The 23,789-nt window shown below is 35.5% G+C and overlaps 1 protein-coding gene across 1 annotated transcript in view; it reads left to right on the forward strand.

Moving 5' to 3' along the window:
- The first annotated feature begins 13,196 nt into the window (after window positions 1-13,196).
- Window positions 13,197-23,789, forward strand: part of LOC126970457 (facilitated trehalose transporter Tret1-like) — a 29,996-nt gene continuing 19,403 nt past the window's right edge. Inside the window, exon 1 of the mRNA XM_050816357.1 lies at window positions 13,197-13,587. Coding sequence (XP_050672314.1) covers window positions 13,483-13,587 — 105 coding nt within the window. The 5' untranslated portion in view covers window positions 13,197-13,482. The remainder of the gene's footprint in view (window positions 13,588-23,789) is intronic.

Raw genomic sequence — 23,789 nt, forward strand, 5'->3', positions numbered from 1 at the left:
ATTTGATAATTAAGGGTGGGCAATTTAATGATGGACTTGACATCACCTTAACCTTTTTGCTTTGGGTTATTTAAATATTGCATTTAAATGCTAGATATCAGTGACAAATTTCACAAAAAAGGCAAATTCTTAAAAAAATTTCGCTAAAAATTATTAGGTTTAGGTTATGTATCGGGGGCATAAAAATTTTAGAAATGTTAAGGTGGGCATGGCCTAAAAAATGTTGGTAAACACTGGCTTAGACCTTATGTCCTTTCCTACCCACGGTGTGCGTTAGATTTCATGAATATGATATGTATGTAAGAGGAAACATCTCTCGTATTATATTTAATATTTCGATGACTGTTTTGCACGCTTCTTTGCACACTTTGGTGTTACCACACACCAAAATGTGATTACATAAATCGTAGACTTTATAATATGGTGTTGATACACCCTTAAGATATAATTTGAACTCTTTTTTGGTTGGCGTACCAACGCAACTTTGCTATCGTAATTTTTTATCGTTTTCATAAAGTTGGTGTGAAGGTTTGTATGTTCCAATGATGTCGGAGATTTTCCTCTGTTGAACACAGAGGATAATCTCCGATCTGTTTTCATTTTATACACATAATTATATAGATATGAATTATAGTAAGGAATACAATTTTCTTCAAACTACAGTTGAAAAATCATGTGCGTTTTTTTTCGAACCTAGAATAAATTTAATTCCTAATAATTTTCCATTTCATTACAATCGTGTATAGTTTTCATAAACTGTGGTGCATGGGTAGTTTTCATAATTACGCAATGACCTTAAAACAAGAACAAACTCTTCCTCTTGCATGAGTAGATATGTGTGTGACTCGCTTTTCGTCCTCTTTTATGCGTTTTGTTGCGTTTCCCTTTTATGTAACTTCTATACGCTAATTTCTGAAATTTCTACTTCTATTTTGTAATACAATGAAGTATTTTCGGAGATTATATAGGTATACAGGGAGTTCAGTCATTGTCCAGTCCAATCTACGACATACTCAAATAATGTTGACTTTATTTGTAGCAAATTAAGAATTATACTAGGAAAATTTTACCACCTCAGTTTTAGAATACCCATTATTACCCTAAAGTGCTTATACTTTTCTTTGGTGGAATCCATAATTGATTATGTGCTTGATAGATATGGGCTTACTTTTAAAACATATATCGATAGACTTGAATCACTTCAAATGCGATTTTTAAAACTTCTCGTCACCTAAAAAGTTAAAAATAATTGTAAGAATGATTATATAAAATTAAACATAAGTACTTATTAGCCATTAACAATCCTTTAATACCTTATCTATTAAACAGCTTGCCCGAGGATATCCGACTAGAAAATAGTAAAAAAAAAATTAAAACTAAACCTAAGCAATATTTATTGTCAACAACATATTTTTATCAATATTTGTTTAATACACTTGTATAAAATCAATGTTCTAATATGCATTAACGTATTACAAGAGACTTGATCCTTCAGACAAACTGTCCAAACAGTTTTGCGGGACTATGTTAGCTTTTAAGATTCTTTCTGTAAATGATTAATAGTATAAATAAATAATAATAAAAAATAATCAAATACTACTAGACAAAAAATAAATAAAGTGACAATTGATTAAATTATCGTAAAAACGGACAAAAAAGAAATTTCACGTTTTATCTTATACTAATATACAGTATTAAGTCCACGCTGATGAAGTAGTGGGCACTCAATGACGTATAATAAATAACTAAATCAACAATCACGTTTAAAAATTGTCTGAATCCCAACTCTGCTTACGCGTCTATTAGGCAGAGTTTCGTTCAGTTGTGTTTCAACCGCGCTTTGAATACAACGCCTAGCAATCACAAAGTGTTCAGTGAAAAATTATCCAATTAAAAGCATATTCAAACTAAAAAAGGATGAAGTTTTGTATTTCCTGTAAGTTCCCATTAAAATTAACACAATTGTGTAACTAACTAGACTTTTTTAATCAGTTTGCTCAATAATTACATTTCAATTGCAAAAACAAATGTTATTGCCTCGTGCTACGAATTAAAATGGAAATTTGAATTAATGTTTCGATGTTAATAATAAGTTAATTTAAGCGTATATACAACACCACTCAGAAATTTTTAACGACCTTTTAATAGGCAGTTAGTAATTATTGTAAGTACGTCAATGTGGGCACAGCTAATTTTATAAAAACTTTTCCCGTTGTGTTGAATGAGAACCCCGATGTTGTCATCCGTTACCTCATGATTTGTACACATCATGTCTAACTATTAACACTAAAGAAGACTCAAATCATTTGTATAACATCATGTCTACTCAAAACCAAATAGGTTTGCTTAAAACAGATACCCAAAATAAATGATATCTACCCACAACAAATTACCGTAAACTTGAAAAAAACCAATTATTAAACTTCAAAAAACATTTATGTATCAAAGGGATTTAGGTGAATCTTGTTGATGTAAAGGTCTCTTCATTTGATATTCACATTCATTGTATTAAATAATTATTCAGTTTTTGACTTCATTACAATAAAATATACTCCCTTTACTCGCGATATGTAATTGCTGTAAAGTAAAACATTGCTCGCTACATATTTCAGGGGTTAAATTTTGTAACTGTTAACTTGACCCATTGAATTTTTTAAACTTTCATTACTTTCGAAATTAACAGGCTTACAAATAAACTTGGTATAAAGTTATAACTGATGATAAATAAAGAAAATGCAAAATGTTTACATTATCTGATATGATATATGATAATTCTGAAGTTTTCCGAATGACAAGCTGCCTTGCAAATAAACGCGGGAAACGTTATGCGTCCGAACAAACCATTCGTAAGCAAAATGTCTATTTGTAAACATTTAACATATTCTTGGTTTATGCTTAGTTATAACTTTATGCCAATTTTATTTGTAAGGCCGTAAAAGTATAAGTTTCAAGAGCATAAAACAGGAACAAATAAACAGCAAGATCGTTTGCTTGATACGCCTTTACAACCTTATTTTGAAATTTGAGCCAGATTATTAATTTATGTTATCTTTTAATCTGTAAAAACATAAAGTCTTATAGACAGTCGACCTCTTTTCGTGGCTTCTTATGTTTTACCTAAGGACCTAAGGCAATGACACTTAAAGTCAATAGCCTAGTGGTTTTTAAAACATATAAAAGTAAAGTAAATCAAGTAGAATTCCACCTCCGCACGCAATGACACACACTTGCCGATCCCAGTATTCAGTCTATATCTTACTTGAGATAAAAATCGTAACTATCGTTCATTTTTCTGTCATAATAAACTTATCGACGGTAACTCACCTTATCCGTACATGCTGTCTGTCAATACCAATACGCATAGCTTACCAGCGATAGAAGTTTGTATGGAAATTTCAATTCCCGCGTCCGAATATAAGGTGATAAGAATGACTTATTTGGTATATTGGGACAGCTTCAGATTATTGACAGCTAATTACTGACAGTAGAAGGTAGTAATTTATCTCTATCTGTAGATAGTATATTGGGAACGGCCGTTAGGTGTCATCCCTACCGTTTATGTATGTCTAGCGCACATCTAGCGTGCCGTTTTCAAGGAACTATCTTCAACGTACAAATAATCTGTGTAATTATCTCGTTGTACTACATGAGTACGTACAAGATAAGTGCGTACACTTTTATTCATATGGTGTTGCAGAAAGCTTGTGGATGACGTTGTACGTATCGACAATATATTTACTTATTTACAATTAGGTACAGTATCTGGTAACAGGATAAACTATCATCTCATAGGAAGAGCTCCTGATCCAATTAAGCATTCACCGAATACTTTAGAAGAAAACAATTGCGTACAGAAAATACATAATAATTAATTTTAAGGGTAACAGAAAATAATGCAATGAAAAGCTAGCTAATTTTGTAAAGTAGATTTAGCAAATGTTTATTTCTTAAGAAAACATCAATATCAGCATATATTTCATGAATTCTCTGCAAACTCTCATAAATTATTGTTTGAGGAACCATTCGAATACTGGCATGGAATACTCACTTATCTTGTACGTACTCATGTTGTACAACGAGATAATTACACATATTATTTGTACGTTGAAGATAGTTCCTTGAAAACGGCACGCTAGATGTGCGCTAGACATACATAAATGGTAGGGATGACCCCTAACGGCCGTTCCCAATATACTATCTACAGATAGAGATAAATTACTACCTTCTACTGTCAGTAATTAGCTGTCAATAATCTGAAGCTGTCCCACTATACCCGATAAGTCATTCTTATCGCCTTATATTGGGACGCGCATATTGCAATTTCCATACAAACTTCTATCGCTGGTAAGCTATACGTCGTTCCATTGACAGACAGCGTGTACGGATAAGGTGAGTTACCTTCGATAAGTTGATTGGGGTTTTCTCAAGTAAGAGATAGACTGAATATTGGGAACAGCCGTTAAACATCAATCAACTGAATCGGTTCAACAACATCCTTCAGAACAAGAGAGTTGCGCTAGATGAAGCTGTACGCCATTGAACTTCGCATTAGTCGAAGCAAGACTGAGTATCTATGACTTCATCTGCAAACCTTCTTCCAACATATTATTGGCCAACTGATAGCAAAAGTTACCAATTGAAATATCTTGGTTCAATGATGCCTGACGTTGTAAACATTGACGTGGATGTGACACATTGAACTAATACTGCGTGGCTAAGGCTAGGGTTACTATGGATGCGAGTTCTGACGAAAATTTGTTCTGACTAGTTCTGACGGATTCGTCAGAAGAAACAAACGCCCGGTATCCAATGACAGTGTTCCACTGGCAATGACGAACGCGTCAGAACATGCATGACGTCCTCAGATCCACTCGAGCGTTCAAACGACTTTGATTTTTTTGCACGACCTGAGAGAGAGAAGAAGATATTTTCATCAGATATGTCCACCATCACTGAACAAAAGTCGTTGTAAGATTATAAATCGGCAATACAGGAATATAAAAAAACATACACTGATCCTGATTTTCCTAATTTTGGTATTAATAAAAATTAATTGCTTTGTTTACTGATACGTGAATCAGCAACCTAAATTGAGAATTTATGGCTTTCTTAAGATCGAGCTTTATAAAACATTTGCTAATCTCCAGTAAATAAACAAGGAAATATTGTAGGTATATCTACAAACTTGTAAGTTGTTCTGAGTTAGTAAACATGAACATGAGTCAGGTATTTAAATGTGATAATTATAAATATATTTATTGTTTATATAATGGCCGTATTGATAGCTGCAAAACAAGTTAATGTCAGTATCAATGACCAGGTATCTCGATCCCTTAGAGTGCTAAAATCAAGCTTACCAAGAAAAACAATCAACAGCAATTATATAATATATATTTTACACTTTAATATATACTCCAGATCGCCTAATTTCAAATATATCGGTTCCTCTCTTGAGAAGGTCGCGGAATGGGGAAACCTTGTCCAATTTAACCCCCAGAAAACTCAAGTTTGCCCGTTTACCACTAAAAAAAACCCCATTTGTCGTATCACCGCTCATCGACAACACTTACAACATTGCCATTTCCGCGTTCATCTGGAGGGCAAAACCAAATTGTATTCGAAGAGGCTGGGCGTCATAAACACAGCTCGGCACTTACTTCAAGCCGGCTCACATTCTAGCGCTCTACAAAGCGCAGGTCCGGCCACATATGGTGTATTGCTGTCATCTCAGTTCTGGCGCACCCCAGTATCAGCCCGATCCATTTGACCGTGCGCAACGCAGAGCAGCTCGCATTGTCGAGTACCCATTGCTAATAAACAAAATAACCTTATGTAAAATTACGCGGATTTGCAGTTAAATTTACATTATTTCCTGCACATAGAGATACATAAAATATGTCTGTATATTCTTTCAACTTGCTTCTAATACTTAGACGAGACAGCGAAAAGTTGTGACAGAAGAGTAGAGAATTATCGTAGCATAGTAGATTGTAGATTTGTCGGAACCTATGAGCGCTAGCGGGTAGCAGCTACTCGCTGATACCCGCTACATTACTTGTTTGCTGTTTGACAAAGTATGCTCCAATGGCACGCGGAGTGGTTGGTATGGTATGGTATAATCGGGCTAATTTCCGCAACTCGACGACTGTGCGCCTATTTTGCGTGTGTAGAAATATATTTGTTATTCCTGCCACCCCAATTCCTCCAAAAACCTTAGCAATCTCTTCTCCTTCTTAAAGAATTCTGGGAGAGTGTTTAGGGTGCCAAGATGTTGAGCCCGGTAAGTTGTTACACCTGGTTTCTTCTGGCACCATGCAGGCTCTGCAAAGGGGGCAGTTAGTTTTGCCCATATTAAAAAGATGTTTATTAAGGCGTGCCCGGTTAGGGCCGTCTCTATCCGTTTAAGTTGGATTCTATTGAGCTTAATAAGGCGATTTGCCATACTGGCATCAATGTTGGGGAGTGTCTCCCGTGTTTGTCTGCAGTCCTCTAATCATAACCATAGATTTTTGTGTTAATTTCTTGTGCGTTTTCGAATGTGGCTTTTGTGCCAGCCAGAAAGTAGATGTAAGATGGGTTCTGGCCCTATGGCAGTAATATTTGAGCCTCTTCTAGCAAACTCATCTGCTAAATCATTACCGCATGAGTTGCTATGACCTTTGATCCATTGTATAGTAACTTCAGAATGGTTACACACATGATTTAGGGTGTTATAACATTCATAGATCATACCCGAAGTGGTGAAGTTGTTATTCAGTGCCTGTAAAACGGACAAACTGTCTGATGGTATATAAAAGTCTTTAACATTCCGTGACGCGATTTTTAAAAGCCTCAAGTATTCCGAAGCATTCAGCTAGAAACACTGTGTTATAGGTACCTAAGGGCAGTACGAACTTTATGTTTATATCATCGGAGAAAATGCCGCAGCCTGTTCCCGACTTGGTTTTAGTGCCGTCAGTGAATATTCTTACGCGGAGCGGTTGGGAGTATATGACGTAAACATTTGAAAAATCTTTTATTTAATCATTCCATTCATTATTTCCATTGTTCGGTTCGTTTTATGTTTGAATTATATCACTTATAGCATTTTTTAGGTTTATAAGTGTAATAATAGTATGTTATTGTTTTCACATATTGTTTAGAAATCACGAATTATGTAAAGTTCACGATTTTTCGTAACCAGGCTGTGATGACTGACAAACGGAGGAAAAGGGTGTCTTAAGCGAGGAAAATAATGTATTAATATTAATATAAAAGAAAAGTTAATAATTAAGTGATATGAAGACTAGGATGGAAAAACAAGACTGCCATGATGATGGAAAAACGGAGGAAAAGGGTGTCTTAAGCGAGGAAAATAAGATATGCATTAATATACAAGAAAAGTAAGTGATATGAAGACTAGGATGGAAGAACAAGACTGCTGTGATGACTGACACAAGGAGGAAAAGGGTGTCTTAAGCGAGGAAAATAAGACATTAGACGAAGCGAGGAATAACAAAACTACTGTGATTGAAACACTCCGAATAGTAAGTGTTTTAAGCGAGAAAAATTAGATATTATCCTCTCAAGTAGTGGCGCTCTCCGCGCTTTCGGCGGACATCTGACAGACTTTGAAACGAGAGGCCGCACCAGGTGGGAACAGCTGCATTGTTTTTCAAATATCTCTTTATTTTGAAGGAAAGCCCAAGAATATCTAATGAAATATGGATTCCAGATTAAATTGTCTTGAAATTGGTATGCTAAAACTAGTATTGACAGTAAAAGTGGTTAATAAAAATGTTAAATAAAACGGAAGTTAATGATAAAGAGATATGAGGGGGAGGGAGGGAGTTGCTTCGTTGTAAAACAACTAAATAATTTATTAAACATTTAAATGTGAATAATAGCACAATTGTTATTCATCAAAATTCATAAATGCCTTCGGTATTCTTACATTATACCTTTAAAACTGAGCATAATAATTATAGATTGAAATAAATTACAAACTTTATCATAAAAAATTATAAAAGACAAGCTGCCCCGATAGACTTTTTTCTGTAGATGATAAAAAATACTGTTTTATAGGAATTTGCCAGTAATATTTCAAAACATCAAGAATTATTTCGTAAAAAATACTCCCTGTCAAACCGTGCGTTACTAAATTCTCTCATAGAAAATATGTCCATACAAAACAAATATTGAAAATAAAAATAATTATGTGTCCCGAATCGAAATAAATACTATCCTATCTCTCAAGTTGGACCAAATAGCACGCCATGAAGTAATCACCATTAAAATCCGTTCATTAGTTTAGGAGTCCATCGCGGACAAAAAACGTGTCACGTAATTTATATATATTAAGATTTATGGCAGAAAAGACCACCGCTAGAATAGAAAACATACAATTTTGGTAAAATCTGTTTTTTGGAGATTATGAATAAAAGGTATATCTTTGATATAATAAATAATAAAAGAATCTAATATAGTTCAATATTATAATAATATTATTTGGGAATTTATCTTATTATGACGAGTTGACGTAAATTGTATGAGTTCACGTAATATTTTGTATATACAGGTGTTAGTCAGCGACTAGCATAGTATGATTTTGTATCATCAAACTACAGAGAAATGAAATAAAACTATTTGAATTAATTTTTAACCGACTTCAAAAAGGAGGAGGTTATCAATTCGACCGGTATTTTTTTTATGTATGTACACCGATTAATCTAAGAATTATGATCCGATTTACGTAATTTTTCTTAAACTCGATGCAGAATAGATGCAATTTGGTCCCATAAAAATTATACATAGTGTGGCGCCGAAGTTTTCATTTTAGGAACATTTTTTATAAAAAATTTTGTTTACCTCGATGATATAATTGTTTTTTGTGTACTGCTTTTTAGGAGTTTTCATTCAGGTTGATTATATATTATAATTATTAACTGACACTAAAAAGTAAAAATAAAAAAAACTACGTATAAAAAAACCGACTTCAAAAACTGAAAAGTATCAAATTACTAAAAATTTAATTTCATACACCTTTACCTTTAATATTAATAAAATACTATTATTTGCACCAAATGTAATAGTAAGTACCTACACTCGCCACGCGTGACTTTGAGCGGGATAGCTTCGAGTAGAACAAAGCAACCCAAGTGGACAAATACGCGTGGCCTTAATAATTACAGTAAGTAAGCTGTTTATAATATTAGGGTTTTATTTTTTTAGGTCTTGGCACCGACTTAAAACCTATCAATAGCTAGCACATATAATTTTTTTTATTACTTTTCAGTTTTTGAAGTCGGTTTTTTTAAACGTAGTTTTTTTTATTTACAAGTCGTAAGCACTCAAACAGCCTTAGCTCCTGAGTATTTTGGATATCAAAGTCAAATAAATTTTATTCAAATAGGCTAAGCCATTTTGAATCGTCACTATATTTTTTTAAACTACTGAATTATCATAATATGTTCGTAAAAATTTTCAATTAAATAGAGTATTTTACAATGACTGTAATATACATAACAAATTAGTATATAAGGTGCTACATCCAATAAATAAATTTAATAAAGAATAAATCGGATGCATCAACCGTTAGAACTTGAATTGATTATTTGTGTAAGGATGCTTCGTGAGCAAGATGGTCGTGATTACTGTCACAATTAGTAATCACATCCAACAAATACAATGATTTATTAACTATAACAGGTCGAACTGGCATTACAAGCAGCACGAGTAGACGCATGGACCGGCCATTGTTCCCTACGCACTTTTGATTTGAGGAAAGGAGACGACCCGGCACACGACGCCGCCATTCAGTGAGCCTACAAACTACAAAATTTATACTCACAAAGCAGTAGTATCATACCGGTAGTTGACGCACACATTGAAAAATCAAAACTAATCACTCTTTATCGAGCTGTCAAGTTATCTATAGACCAGTATTCCTTACGGCCGTTCACAATATACTATCTACAGATAGAGATAGAGAGCTGTCAATAAACTGAAGCTGTCCCAATATACCCGATAAGTCATTCTTATCGCCTTATATTTGGACGCGTGAATTGCAATTTCCATACAAACTTTTCTCGCTGGTAAGCTATACGTATCGTCCCATTGACACACAGCGTGTACAGATAAGGTGAGTTACCGTCGATAAATTTATTGGTACAGAAAAGTCAACGATAGTTATGATTTTTATCTCAAGTAAGAGATAGACTGAATTCTGGGAACGGCCGTAAGTGTGTGGCATTGCGTGCGAAGGTGGAATTCTACTTTCTTTACTTTACTTTTATATGTTTTTAAAACCATTAGGCTATTGACTTTAAGTGTCATTCCCTTAGGTCCTCAGGTAAAATATAAGAAGCCATGAAAAAAGGTCGACTGTCTATAAGACTTTATGTTTTTACAGATTAAAACGATAACATAAATTAATAATCTGGCTCAAAATTCAAAATAAGGTTGTAAAGGCGTATCAAGCAAGCAATCTTGCTGTTTATTTGTTCCTGTTTTCCGGCCGTTAGTCTATAATCAGTAGTTACATTCAGGTAACTAGAAACTTTAATATATTATCACCAACACTGCTTACATCAATATTGCGCCACTAATCGAATTTATTTTAATTTTGAGGATTCAACTACTTTCGCTTTCTATAGCGATAGTAGTTCTATTTAGCTTTCATCTTAAACAGATGTGGTGGCACCATTAAAAAAAATAAAACACTTTTTAAAGGATTAAATCGCATTTAATTGTAATTTTGTTTTTCAATTATATTATTGCGTCACGCAAAATTGTAATTTAAAAAGATAGTTACAATTACACGCATTTCAATCCTTTAAAAAGTGTCTCATTTAAATGTGTAACACTCTCGTTATACAATGAAAATACTACTATTAAATCATCCAAATGATCTACAAAATAGTCGTATCTTTTAAGTATGTTGATGCAAATCTTGAATTATATAATATATAAAATATTGAATTGAAAATATCCTCAAGCATGATGAGCATTTCAAATGGCCCAACGAAACAACAGTGCTGGTTTTCTAACAGCATGTTTGCTGTTAGATTTTGGACCACTTTGTGACGTGTATTGACGTAATTTTTAAGTCTTTTGTATTAACAAGATGTAGATATTATACATTACAAATGAACATTTTTCTTTCTTTCATTTTATTTTGTGGGTATTAAATGAGATTGTCATGTCACGCCCGTTCAGGTAAAAACGGCTCGAGTCGACTAACAAAGTGCGACCAGTCAGAGCAAAAGTACCAGATTTATAAATAAATACATCTACCTAATATGTATAACTATATATTATCGTAGTTTATATTATTATAATATATAATATTATTATAGTACTTTACGAATAAAGAACGAAAATTAATGTATTATTAGTCAATTTCAATATAAGTCCTCCAGTTGTTCGTGAGAAGAGAGTTTAACAGATTGCGAAGTAGAAATCATTATATTAGGGTTCTATTTCCTTTCTGAACCATACTTATATAATATTTGAGTTCAACAGAACCTTAGACCTCATTCCTACAAAGTAGATAGGGCTAAAGAATGCAGTTTGATAACAATGGGGATTAGAAAGGTACTGTTATAGTAAATGGTTTCATATTCATCGTTGTAATTTATCTACTAAGCCACAGTTAAGTGTTTATTATATTTAATATAATATTTGTTTTTTAATTATAAAAGTTTTCTTAAAATTAAAACACATCTGAGGAATTTTATTATATTTCTAACTACCCCACCTTGTACCACACCTGATAAGAAAGCTTTACTCCATATAATATAACCGAACCTGCCCTGTAAATTACTGCCGTGTCTTACTGCCAAACTGCAATATTTTTATAGACTTAACTTTTTGAAAATTTCTCGTAGATAGAATTCGCCTAAAATTGCAAGACCCAGTGGTACAACCGTCGACACAGACCTGACACTGTACTCTGTGAAGAAGCTCACTAGTTCCTTGGTGATCACCACCCACTTGCAAAAGCCTTCCGTGAGAATCAACTTAAGTCAAATTCGATCAATGGCCTTCGCTGTATTCAGACTTACCAACCAACTCTTGCTTTCAATGGTCGTTACCCATCTATTTGTTCGGTACGTACACTAGAAAATCACTTGCCGGTCGATCAAAAGCGGTATTACACTCCGGTATTACAAGAGCGACAAAGAGACGTCAAATTAAAAGATGGGAGGACGATCTACCAACAGGATGGAGAAGGTTAGCTCGAGATAGAGATAAGTGGAAGAAACTGGGGGAGGCCTTTGTCGAAAGACAACCTGACCAATAAAGTGGTTGGTGTACATTAGCATAATTTTATTTTATTTTACTTTTTATAAATAGATTTAAGAAAACATGTTTAATAAGTAGTATATATGTTAAAATGCATGGTCAGTCAATAAAGGCTTTTTTTTATTAATATTATTATTATTACAAGAGCTGGCGGATCACGATGGTTATATCAAAGATCATTTCCGAGGCCTGTAGGTACTTAGGTGAATCCAAACTTTTTCAGGGCTCAGACGGATAGGGGCTATCGTGCCTTCGGGACTTCACTTTTTGAGTAACCCCCTTATTCATAATGATCCGCTAACTTTAAACAGCCGCTAAGGAGTGTTTTTTCTCATCCTGACTTAGGTCAATAGAAGAAGACAGAGTGCGAATTAGCAATGTTTTAAGTCAGCAGACTACTATGTATAAGGGGGCAAGTGTTCTGGAATAAATGTTTAAGCGTTGGAGGTAGCTCAAGGTAATATATTTCAAGAAAATTATTGATGCACAAAATTCCATACAGGCCCCTCAACTTCTACTTGATGACCAAGAAAATCGAGCTTGCTCACTAGGTTTCTGTCTAAACTATTCTACAAGCACAGTGCTTGAGGGTTGTTAAAAGGTTTCTTCCCCATTGTTTTAAAAAAGGTAATAATTTAACAAAATTTAACTTAAAACTAATTGTAACAAAATCTCCTTATTGTATTTTAAAGTGTACATTAGTTTTAGCTTAGGTTTATCTATAATTCAGTCTACAAATTTAATTTTAAATTTATTTTCAGTTAAATAAATTAACGATTTAAAATAGCACTTATGCATACTTGGCGTAATAAAATTCATGAATTATCATTATAATTAACATTATAGTGAAGTTTTATTGCGAATTTTGATAGCATGATACATAGAGTACACATTTAAATATGTACCTTATCTGTGTGTTATAATGATACTCTACAAATATACAATTTAAATGCAACTCTACATTCGCTAAATTCGTTTGTCACAGTATTAAAACTACCTGCTCTTTCAATAGCGACAAAATATATGGATCACAGAGGAGACCGTATTGTTCAGACATCGTTCAAACATTTACAATACAAGTATAAGATAAGATAAATAATGTCGTATGTAGTGATTCGAACTCGAACATAACACTAAAGACCTCTGTGGGAACAAGGCATCTCACAGACCACAGTACCATTTGATAATCGGAACGCGATGGACCAGGGGAATGAGTCGGAGTTAGAAAAAATAAACAAAAGTGAAATCGAGAATGGTGACGCAAAGAGTCAAGTCAACGCACAACAGCCTTTCCGAAGACAGGTGCGTTGATATTTAGCTATTAACCAATAAGTTATTAAATAGTTTTGTTTTAATAACTTGCTTGTATTAAATATGATTGTTTGTTTTAATAGTGTAGTTGTTATTGAAGATCGTAACCTGAATGTATATTATTTACTTGGTTTACAAAGTCTATTCATGAATCAAGAAATTATTTTTACTTTAAGAAAATAACTGTGAGATATTATAAAGATTATTTTGCAACATTTCTTTAGATATTTTTATATTTTTACATACAAATGCTTTTAAAGTAATAAGTGGTCTTCAATTTAATATATTTCTTTGTTTATTTGAAGCTTTCAATGCATATAAATCTGAGTAAATTGATATGATTAATCTGTTGGTTTGAAATAATTTTGCTTTATTCAATTATGAAATTAAGACTGTTTAAAATAATATGTTACAAATGAACTAGATTATTAGAAGATCTTGAACGGAAAGTGGTGTTATTATAAAGTATTAATATATTAAAATTTCCTACTTTATACATATCAGCTGTTGTCAAGATATATAATATTAATATATGTGTGACGTCTGACAAGAAAGTCGTTATGTATTTTCATATATACAGACATGTTTATTATGTAAATAGAATTCAAATGTCTGGAACACTACAAAAACAACTTTTAAATTAATATGATTATGTAAGCGGTACTTATACTTTTAAAGTGAAAACTTCTTTAGCTGCGTTGAGAACTTTTCTTGGGATGGGTATAAAATGTTAAACTCGCGTCAGGACACGTGACCTGATCGAAAATTCATAAGACAGTCGTTAAAATTATCGATGAAAGTTGATTTTTCTGAGAGATAAAATTTTCAATGTAAAGTAATTCTAATTGATCTGAAGTTTAAATTGTTTATGTGACATAAATTGTCATTTTTGTGTACGATAGCGCATTAAATGAATATTGTATTTAACCACATAAATTCTAGTACTGATAAATAAAGCAATTCATGCGAAATTATTCCCTAAACATTCAAAAAATATTCAAAAATGCGTAACGTTAATGTTCAAGTTTTCACTTCTGCCGGCACTCCCGGAGTGCAATCTTTTTTTTTTATGTACTTAGATTTTTCTGGCTGTATGTATGTCTCTGCTCTCGATTTTATGAACGGCTAGATCGATATGGGCGAAACTTTCACTGGTCAATTTCTTTCTCTAAGCTATTCTCAACTAATTTGGGGTAGGCTTTTCAGATTGGACCACCAGTTAAACCTGCAGTTTTCTTGACGTCATTTATCCAGTGGCTTGGCTCTAGGTTTGTAGTAGATAGCTCATGTTACACCATAGCATATAACTTGCAATATACTATCGTAGGTACAGTCAAACAAATCAAATGATAAAAGCAATACATCGCTAACGGAGGTACAACCAGACAGACAATCTAAGCGAATCTATTCTTACTGTAACCGATATTGATTGACAAGTCGTAAACAGTCAGCCACGCGTGGAATTACCTCTTTAGTACTTTGAATATTAAGCCACTAGCTTACGGTACTGTCAGGTCATCTATACGCTGTTGTATTGTATGTCTACGTGTTATATGGAGTTCATGAGTTTGACATAATATGTAGGATTTCGGTCTTGGTGGTATTTTGGGTATGCGCATAAGATTGTTATCCATGTTTACGTGTACATAAATCGTAAGGAGGTGATCCTGAGAGGATTTGCGGAGGGTATATCCTCGCCTTTAGGCACAAATACCTAATAAGTTTTAAAAGTTCCCGATTAGATATCATTCCCTTAAGATATTTCAGATTTCATGTTACCACCAACTAAGTCTGTTACTCTTACACTCAAAAGTATATTGAATTTATTGAAGATCTTGTACAACAGAAAAAATACCATAATGTAATTGATACTCAAGGCGCAATTCTACGCGTGGGAGTCATCGAACAGGTCGGCACGAAGCAAAGTGTCGCCATCTGCCGATTTACTAGATAACTAAAATCCAGAATGTAGGCATCAAATTAAAGAACTTTTCCATTCTATTTATATACACGTCCTCCGGTGAAGTGGTACGTCTGTCTATATATATACGGGTTAAAGTACCTGGAACATTGCATATTTTTCCACAGCAGAGTGTATGTGTTATTAATTATAGTAATCTTTAGTTAAAAACTCTTGCAGGGCAACGAACAACCGTTTGCCGGGCCTTGACGTATGGATAACACGTTTTGTCCTAGGCCTGTATTCTGAAATGCGTCTCTATACGTAATCCGTGAGAATGTGTATTTTGTCTCTTTTACGCACAGTTGTGAAAACAGCGACAGAATACACTTGATCAAGAAGACCGTCTTGATGCACATTCTGGAATATGGTCCTAAGTGTACTTTGTCTCTATTACACACAGTTATGACAGCGACAAAACACACTTGATCAAGGATTACGTCTTGGTACACATTCTAGAATACGGACCCAACTGTATATTGTCTCTAATACTCACAGATATGAAGACAGCGACAAAACACACTTGATCAAAGATACCATCTTGATACAGATTCTGGAATATGGACACAAGTGTACTTTGTCTCTATTACACACAGTTATAAAGACAGCGATAGAACACACTTGATCAAGGATACCGTCTTGATACACATTCTGGAATATGGACCCAAGTGTAGTTTGTCTCTATTACACACAGTTATGAAGACAGCGACAAAACACACTTGATCAAGGATACCGTCTTGAAACACATTCTAGAATACGGACCCAACTGTATTTTATCTCTATTACGCACAGTTATGAAGACAGCGACAAAACACACTTGATCAAGGAAACCGTCTTGAAACACATTCTAGAATACGGACCCAACTGTATTTTGTCTCTATTACGCACAGTTATGAAGACAGCGACAAAACACACTTGATCAAGGATACCGTCTTGATACACATTCTGGAATATGGACCCAAGTGTACTTTGTCTCTATTACACACAGTTATAAAGACAGCGACAAAACACACTTGATCAAGGATACCGTCTTGATACACATTCTGGAATATGGACCCAAGTGTACTTTGTCTCTATTACGCACAGTTTTGAAGACAGCGACATAACACACTTGATACAGTATATCGTCTTGATACACATTCTGGAACATAGAGCTAGCTGTATTTTGTTTCTATTACGCACAGATATAAAGACATTCTGGAATATGGACCCAACTGTATTTTGTCTCTATTACGCACAGTTATGAAGACAGCGACAAAACACACTTGATCAAGGATACCGTCTTGATACACATTCTGGAATATGGACACAAGTGTACTTTGTCTCTATTACACACAGTTATGAAGACAGCGACAAAACACACTTGATCAAGGATACCGTCTTGAAACACATTCTATCTTCTTGGACCCAAATGGGTCCGTATTCTAGAATGTATTTTGTCTCTATATATATTTGTATTTTGTCTCTATTACGCACAGTTATGAAGACAGCGACAAAACACACTTGATCAAGGATACCGTCTTGATACACATTCTGGAATATGGACCCAAGTGTACTTTGTCTCTATTACACACAGTTATAAAGACAGCGACAAAACACACTTGATCAAGGATACCGCCTTGATACACATTCTGGAATATGGACCCAAGTGTACTTTGTCTCTATTACACACAGTTATAAAGACAGCGACAAAACACACTTGATGAAGGATACCGCCTTGATACACATTCTGGAATATGGATCCAAGTGTACTTTGTCTCTATTACACACAGTTATAAAGACAGCGACAAAACACACTTGATCAAGGATACCGCCTTGATACACATTCTGGAATATGGACCCAAGTGTACTTTGTCTCTATTACACACAGTTATAAAGACAGCGACAAAACACACTTGATCAAGGATACCGTCTTGATACACATTCTGGAATATGGACCCAAGTGTACTTTGTCTCTATTACACACAGTTATAAACTTGATCAAGGATACCGCCTTGATACACATTCTGGAATATGGACCCAAGTGTACTTTGTCTCTATTACACACAGTTATAAAGACAGCGACAAAACACACTTGATCAAGGATACCGTCTTGATACACTTTCTGGAATATGGACCCAAGTGTACTTTGTCTCTATTACACACAGTTATAAAGACAGCGACAAAACACACTTGGTCAAGGATACCGCCTTGATACACATTCTGGAATATAGAGCTAACTGTATTTTGTTTCTATTACACACAGATATAAAGACAGCGACAGAACACACTTGAACAAGGATACTGTCTTGAAACACAATCTAGAATACGGCCCCAACTGTATTTTGTCTCTATTACGCACTAATATGAAGACAGCGACAGAACACACTTGATCAAGGATACTGTCTTGAAACACAATCTAGAATACGGCCCCAACTGTATTTTGTCTCTATTACGCACAGATATGAAGACAGCGACAGAACACACTTGATCAAGGATACTGTCTTGAAACACAATCTAGAATACGGCCCCAACTGTATTTTGTCTCTATTACGCACAGATATGAAGACAGCGACAGAACACAATTGATCAAGGATACGGTCTTGAAACACATTCTAGAATACGGCCCCAACTGTATTTTGTCTCTATTACGCACAGATATGAAGACAGCGACAGAACACACTTGATCAAGGATACGGTCTTGAAACACATTCTAGAATACGGACCCAACTGTATTTTGTCTCTATTACGCACAGATATGAAGACAGCGACAGAACACACTTGATCAAGGATACTGTCTTGAAACACAATCTAGAATACGGCCCCAACTGTATTTTGTCTCTATTACGCACTAATATGAAGACAGCGACAGAACACACTTGATCAAGGATACTGTCTTGAAACACAATCTAGAATACGGCCCCAACTGTATTTTGTCTCTATTACGCACAGATATGAAGACAGCGACAGAACACACTTGATCAAGGATACTGTCTTGAAACACAATCTAGAATACGGCCCCAACTGTATTTTATCTCTATTACGCACTAATATGAAGACAGCGACAGAACACACTTGATCAAGGATACTGTCTTGAAACACAATCTAGAATACGGCCCCAACTGTATTTTGTCTCTATTACGCACAGATATGAAGACAGCGACAGAACACACTTGATCAAGGATACTGTCTTGAAACACAATCTAGAATACGGCCCCAACTGTATTTTGTCTCTATTACGCACTAATATGAAGACAGCGACAGAACACACTTGATCAAGGATACTGTCTTGAAACACAATCTAGAATACGGCCCCAACTGTAAATTGGCTCTATTACGCACTAATATGAAGACAGCGACAGAACACACTTGATCAAGGATACTGTCTTGAAACACAATCTAGAATACGGCCCCAACTGTATTTTGTCTCTATTACGCACAGATATGAAGACAGCGACAGAACACACTTGATCAAGGATACTGCCTTGATACACATTCTGGAATATGGACCCAAGTGTACTTTGTCTCTATTACACACAGTTATAAAGACAGCGACAAAACACACTTGATCAAGGATACCGTCTTGATACACATTCTGGAATATGGACCCAAGTGTACTTTGTCTCTATTACACACAGTTATAAACTTGATCAAGGATACCGCCTTGATACACATTCTGGAATATGGACCCAAGTGTACTTTGTCTCTATTACACACAGTTATAAAGACAGCGACAAAACACACTTGATCAAGGATACCGTCTTGATACACTTTCTGGAATATGGACCCAAGTGTACTTTGTCTCTATTACACACAGTTATAAAGACAGCGACAAAACACACTTGGTCAAGGATACCGCCTTGATACACATTCTGGAATATAGAGCTAACTGTATTTTGTTTCTATTACGCACAGATATAAAGACAGCGACAGAACACACTTGAACAATGATACCGTCTTCAAACACATTATAGAATACGGCCCCAACTGTATTTTGTCTCTATTACGCACAGATATGAAGACAGCGACAGAACACAATTGATCAAGGATACGGTCTTGAAACACATTCTAGAATACGGCCCCAACTGTATTTTGTCTCTATTACGCACAGATATGAAGACAGCGACAGAACACAATTGATCAAGGATACGGTCTTGAAACACATTCTAGAATACGGCCCCAACTGTATTTTGTCTCTATTACGCACAGATATGAAGACAGCGACAGAACACACTTGATCAAGGATACGGTCTTGAAACACATTCTAGAATACGGACCCAACTGTATTTTGTCTCTATTACGCACAGATATGAAGACAGCGACAGAAAACACTTGATCAAGGATACTGTCTTGAAACACAATCTAGAATACGGCCCCAACTGTATTTTGTCTCTATTACGCACTAATATGAAGACAGCGACAGAACACACTTGATCAAGGATACTGTCTTGAAACACAATCTAGAATACGGCCCCAACTGTATTTTGTCTCTATTACGCACAGATATGAAGACAGCGACAGAACACACTTGATCAAGGATACTGTCTTGAAACACAATCTAGAATACGGCCCCAACTGTATTTTGTCTCTATTACGCACAGATATGAAGACAGCGACAGAACACAATTGATCAAGGATACGGTCTTGAAACACATTCTAGAATACGGCCCCAACTGTATTTTGTCTCTATTACGCACAGATATGAAGACAGCGACAGAACACACTTGATCAAGGATACGGTCTTGAAACACATTCTAGAATACGGACCCAACTGTATTTTGTCTCTATTACGCACAGATATGAAGACAGCGACAGAACACACTTGATCAAGGATACTGTCTTGAAACACAATCTAGAATACGGCCCCAACTGTATTTTGTCTCTATTACGCACTAATATGAAGACAGCGACAGAACACACTTGATCAAGGATACTGTCTTGAAACACAATCTAGAATACGGCCCCAACTGTATTTTGTCTCTATTACGCACAGATATGAAGACAGCGACAGAACACACTTGATCAAGGATACTGTCTTGAAACACAATCTAGAATACGGCCCCAACTGTATTTTGTCTCTATTACGCACTAATATGAAGACAGCGACAGAACACACTTGATCAAGGATACTGTCTTGAAACACATTCTAGAATACGGCCCCAACTGTATTTTGTCTCTATTACGCACTGATATGAAGACAGCGACAGAACACACTTGATCAAGGATACTGTCTTGAAACACAATCTAGAATACGGCCCCAACTGTATTTTGTCTCTATTACGCACTAATATGAAGACAGCGACAGAACACACTTGATCAAGGATACTGTCTTGAAACACAATCTAGAATACGGCCCCAACTGTATTTTGTCTCTATTACGCACTAATATGAAGACAGCGACAGAACACACTTGATCAAGGATACTGTCTTGAAACACAATCTAGAATACGGCCCCAACTGTATTTTGTCTCTATTACGCACAGATATGAAGACAGCGACAGAACACACTTGATCAAGGATACTGTCTTGAAACACAATCTAGAATACGGCCCCAACTGTATTTTGTCTCCATTACGCACTAATATGAAGACAGCGACAGAACACACTTGATCAAGGATACTGTCTTGATACACATTCTGGAATATGGACACAAGTGTACTTTGTCTCTATTACACACAGTTATGAAGACAGCGACAAAACACACTTGATCAAGGATACCGTCTTGAAACACATTCTATCTTCTTGGACCCAAATGGGTCCGTATTCTAGAATGTATTTTGTCTCTATATATATTTGTATTTTGTCTCTATTACGCACAGTTATGAAGACAGCGACAAAACACACTTGATCAAGGATACCGTCTTGATACACATTCTGGAATATGGACCCAAGTGTACTTTGTCTCTATTACACACAGTTATAAAGACAGCGACAAAACACACTTGATCAAGGATACCGCCTTGATACACATTCTGGAATATGGACCCAAGTGTACTTTGTCTCTATTACACACAGTTATAAAGACAGCGACAAAACACACTTGATGAAGGATACCGCCTTGATACACATTCTGGAATATGGATCCAAGTGTACTTTGTCTCTATTACACACAGTTATAAAGACAGCGACAAAACACACTTGATCAAGGATACCGCCTTGATACACATTCTGGAATATGGACCCAAGTGTACTTTGTCTCTATTACACACAGTTATAAAGACAGCGACAAAACACACTTGATCAAGGATACCGTCTTGATACACATTCTGGAATATGGACCCAAGTGTACTTTGTCTCTATTACACACAGTTATAAACTTGATCAAGGATACCGCCTTGATACACATTCTGGAATATGGACCCAAGTGTACTTTGTCTCTATTACACACAGTTATAAAGACAGCGACAAAACACACTTGATCAAGGATACCGTCTTGATACACTTTCTGGAATATGGACCCAAGTGTACTTTGTCTCTATTACACACAGTTATAAAGACAGCGACAAAACACACTTGGTCAAGGATACCGCCTTGATACACATTCTGGAATATAGAGCTAACTGTATTTTGTTTCTATTACACACAGATATAAAGACAGCGACAGAACACACTTGAACAAGGATACTGTCTTGAAACACAATCTAGAATACGGCCCCAACTGTATTTTGTCTCTATTACGCACTAATATGAAGACAGCGACAGAACACACTTGATCAAGGATACTGTCTTGAAACACAATCTAGAATACGGCCCCAACTGTATTTTGTCTCTATTACGCACAGATATGAAGACAGCGACAGAACACACTTGATCAAGGATACTGTCTTGAAACACAATCTAGAATACGGCCCCAACTGTATTTTGTCTCTATTACGCACAGATATGAAGACAGCGACAGAACACAATTGATCAAGGATACGGTCTTGAAACACATTCTAGAATACGGCCCCAACTGTATTTTGTCTCTATTACGCACAGATATGAAGACAGCGACAGAACACACTTGATCAAGGATACGGTCTTGAAACACATTCTAGAATACGGACCCAACTGTATTTTGTCTCTATTACGCACAGATATGAAGACAGCGACAGAACACACTTGATCAAGGATACTGTCTTGAAACACAATCTAGAATACGGCCCCAACTGTATTTTGTCTCTATTACGCACTAATATGAAGACAGCGACAGAACACACTTGATCAAGGATACTGTCTTGAAACACAATCTAGAATACGGCCCCAACTGTATTTTGTCTCTATTACGCACAGATATGAAGACAGCGACAGAACACACTTGATCAAGGATACTGTCTTGAAACACAATCTAGAATACGGCCCCAACTGTATTTTATCTCTATTACGCACTAATATGAAGACAGCGACAGAACACACTTGATCAAGGATACTGTCTTGAAACACAATCTAGAATACGGCCCCAACTGTATTTTGTCTCTATTACGCACAGATATGAAGACAGCGACAGAACACACTTGATCAAGGATACTGTCTTGAAACACAATCTAGAATACGGCCCCAACTGTATTTTGTCTCTATTACGCACTAATATGAAGACAGCGACAGAACACACTTGATCAAGGATACTGTCTTGAAACACAATCTAGAATACGGCCCCAACTGTAAATTGGCTCTATTACGCACTAATATGAAGACAGCGACAGAACACACTTGATCAAGGATACTGTCTTGAAACACAATCTAGAATACGGCCCCAACTGTATTTTGTCTCTATTACGCACAGATATGAAGACAGCGACAGAACACACTTGATCAAGGATACTGCCTTGATACACATTCTGGAATATGGACCCAAGTGTACTTTGTCTCTATTACACACAGTTATAAAGACAGCGACAAAACACACTTGATCAAGGATACCGTCTTGATACACATTCTGGAATATGGACCCAAGTGTACTTTGTCTCTATTACACACAGTTATAAACTTGATCAAGGATACCGCCTTGATACACATTCTGGAATATGGACCCAAGTGTACTTTGTCTCTATTACACACAGTTATAAAGACAGCGACAAAACACACTTGATCAAGGATACCGTCTTGATACACTTTCTGGAATATGGACCCAAGTGTACTTTGTCTCTATTACACACAGTTATAAAGACAGCGACAAAACACACTTGGTCAAGGATACCGCCTTGATACACATTCTGGAATATAGAGCTAACTGTATTTTGTTTCTATTACGCACAGATATAAAGACAGCGACAGA

The sequence above is a fragment of the Leptidea sinapis genome, chromosome 21 (assembly GCF_905404315.1).
Source record: "Leptidea sinapis chromosome 21, ilLepSina1.1, whole genome shotgun sequence".
Lineage (NCBI taxonomy): Eukaryota > Metazoa > Arthropoda > Insecta > Lepidoptera > Pieridae > Leptidea > Leptidea sinapis.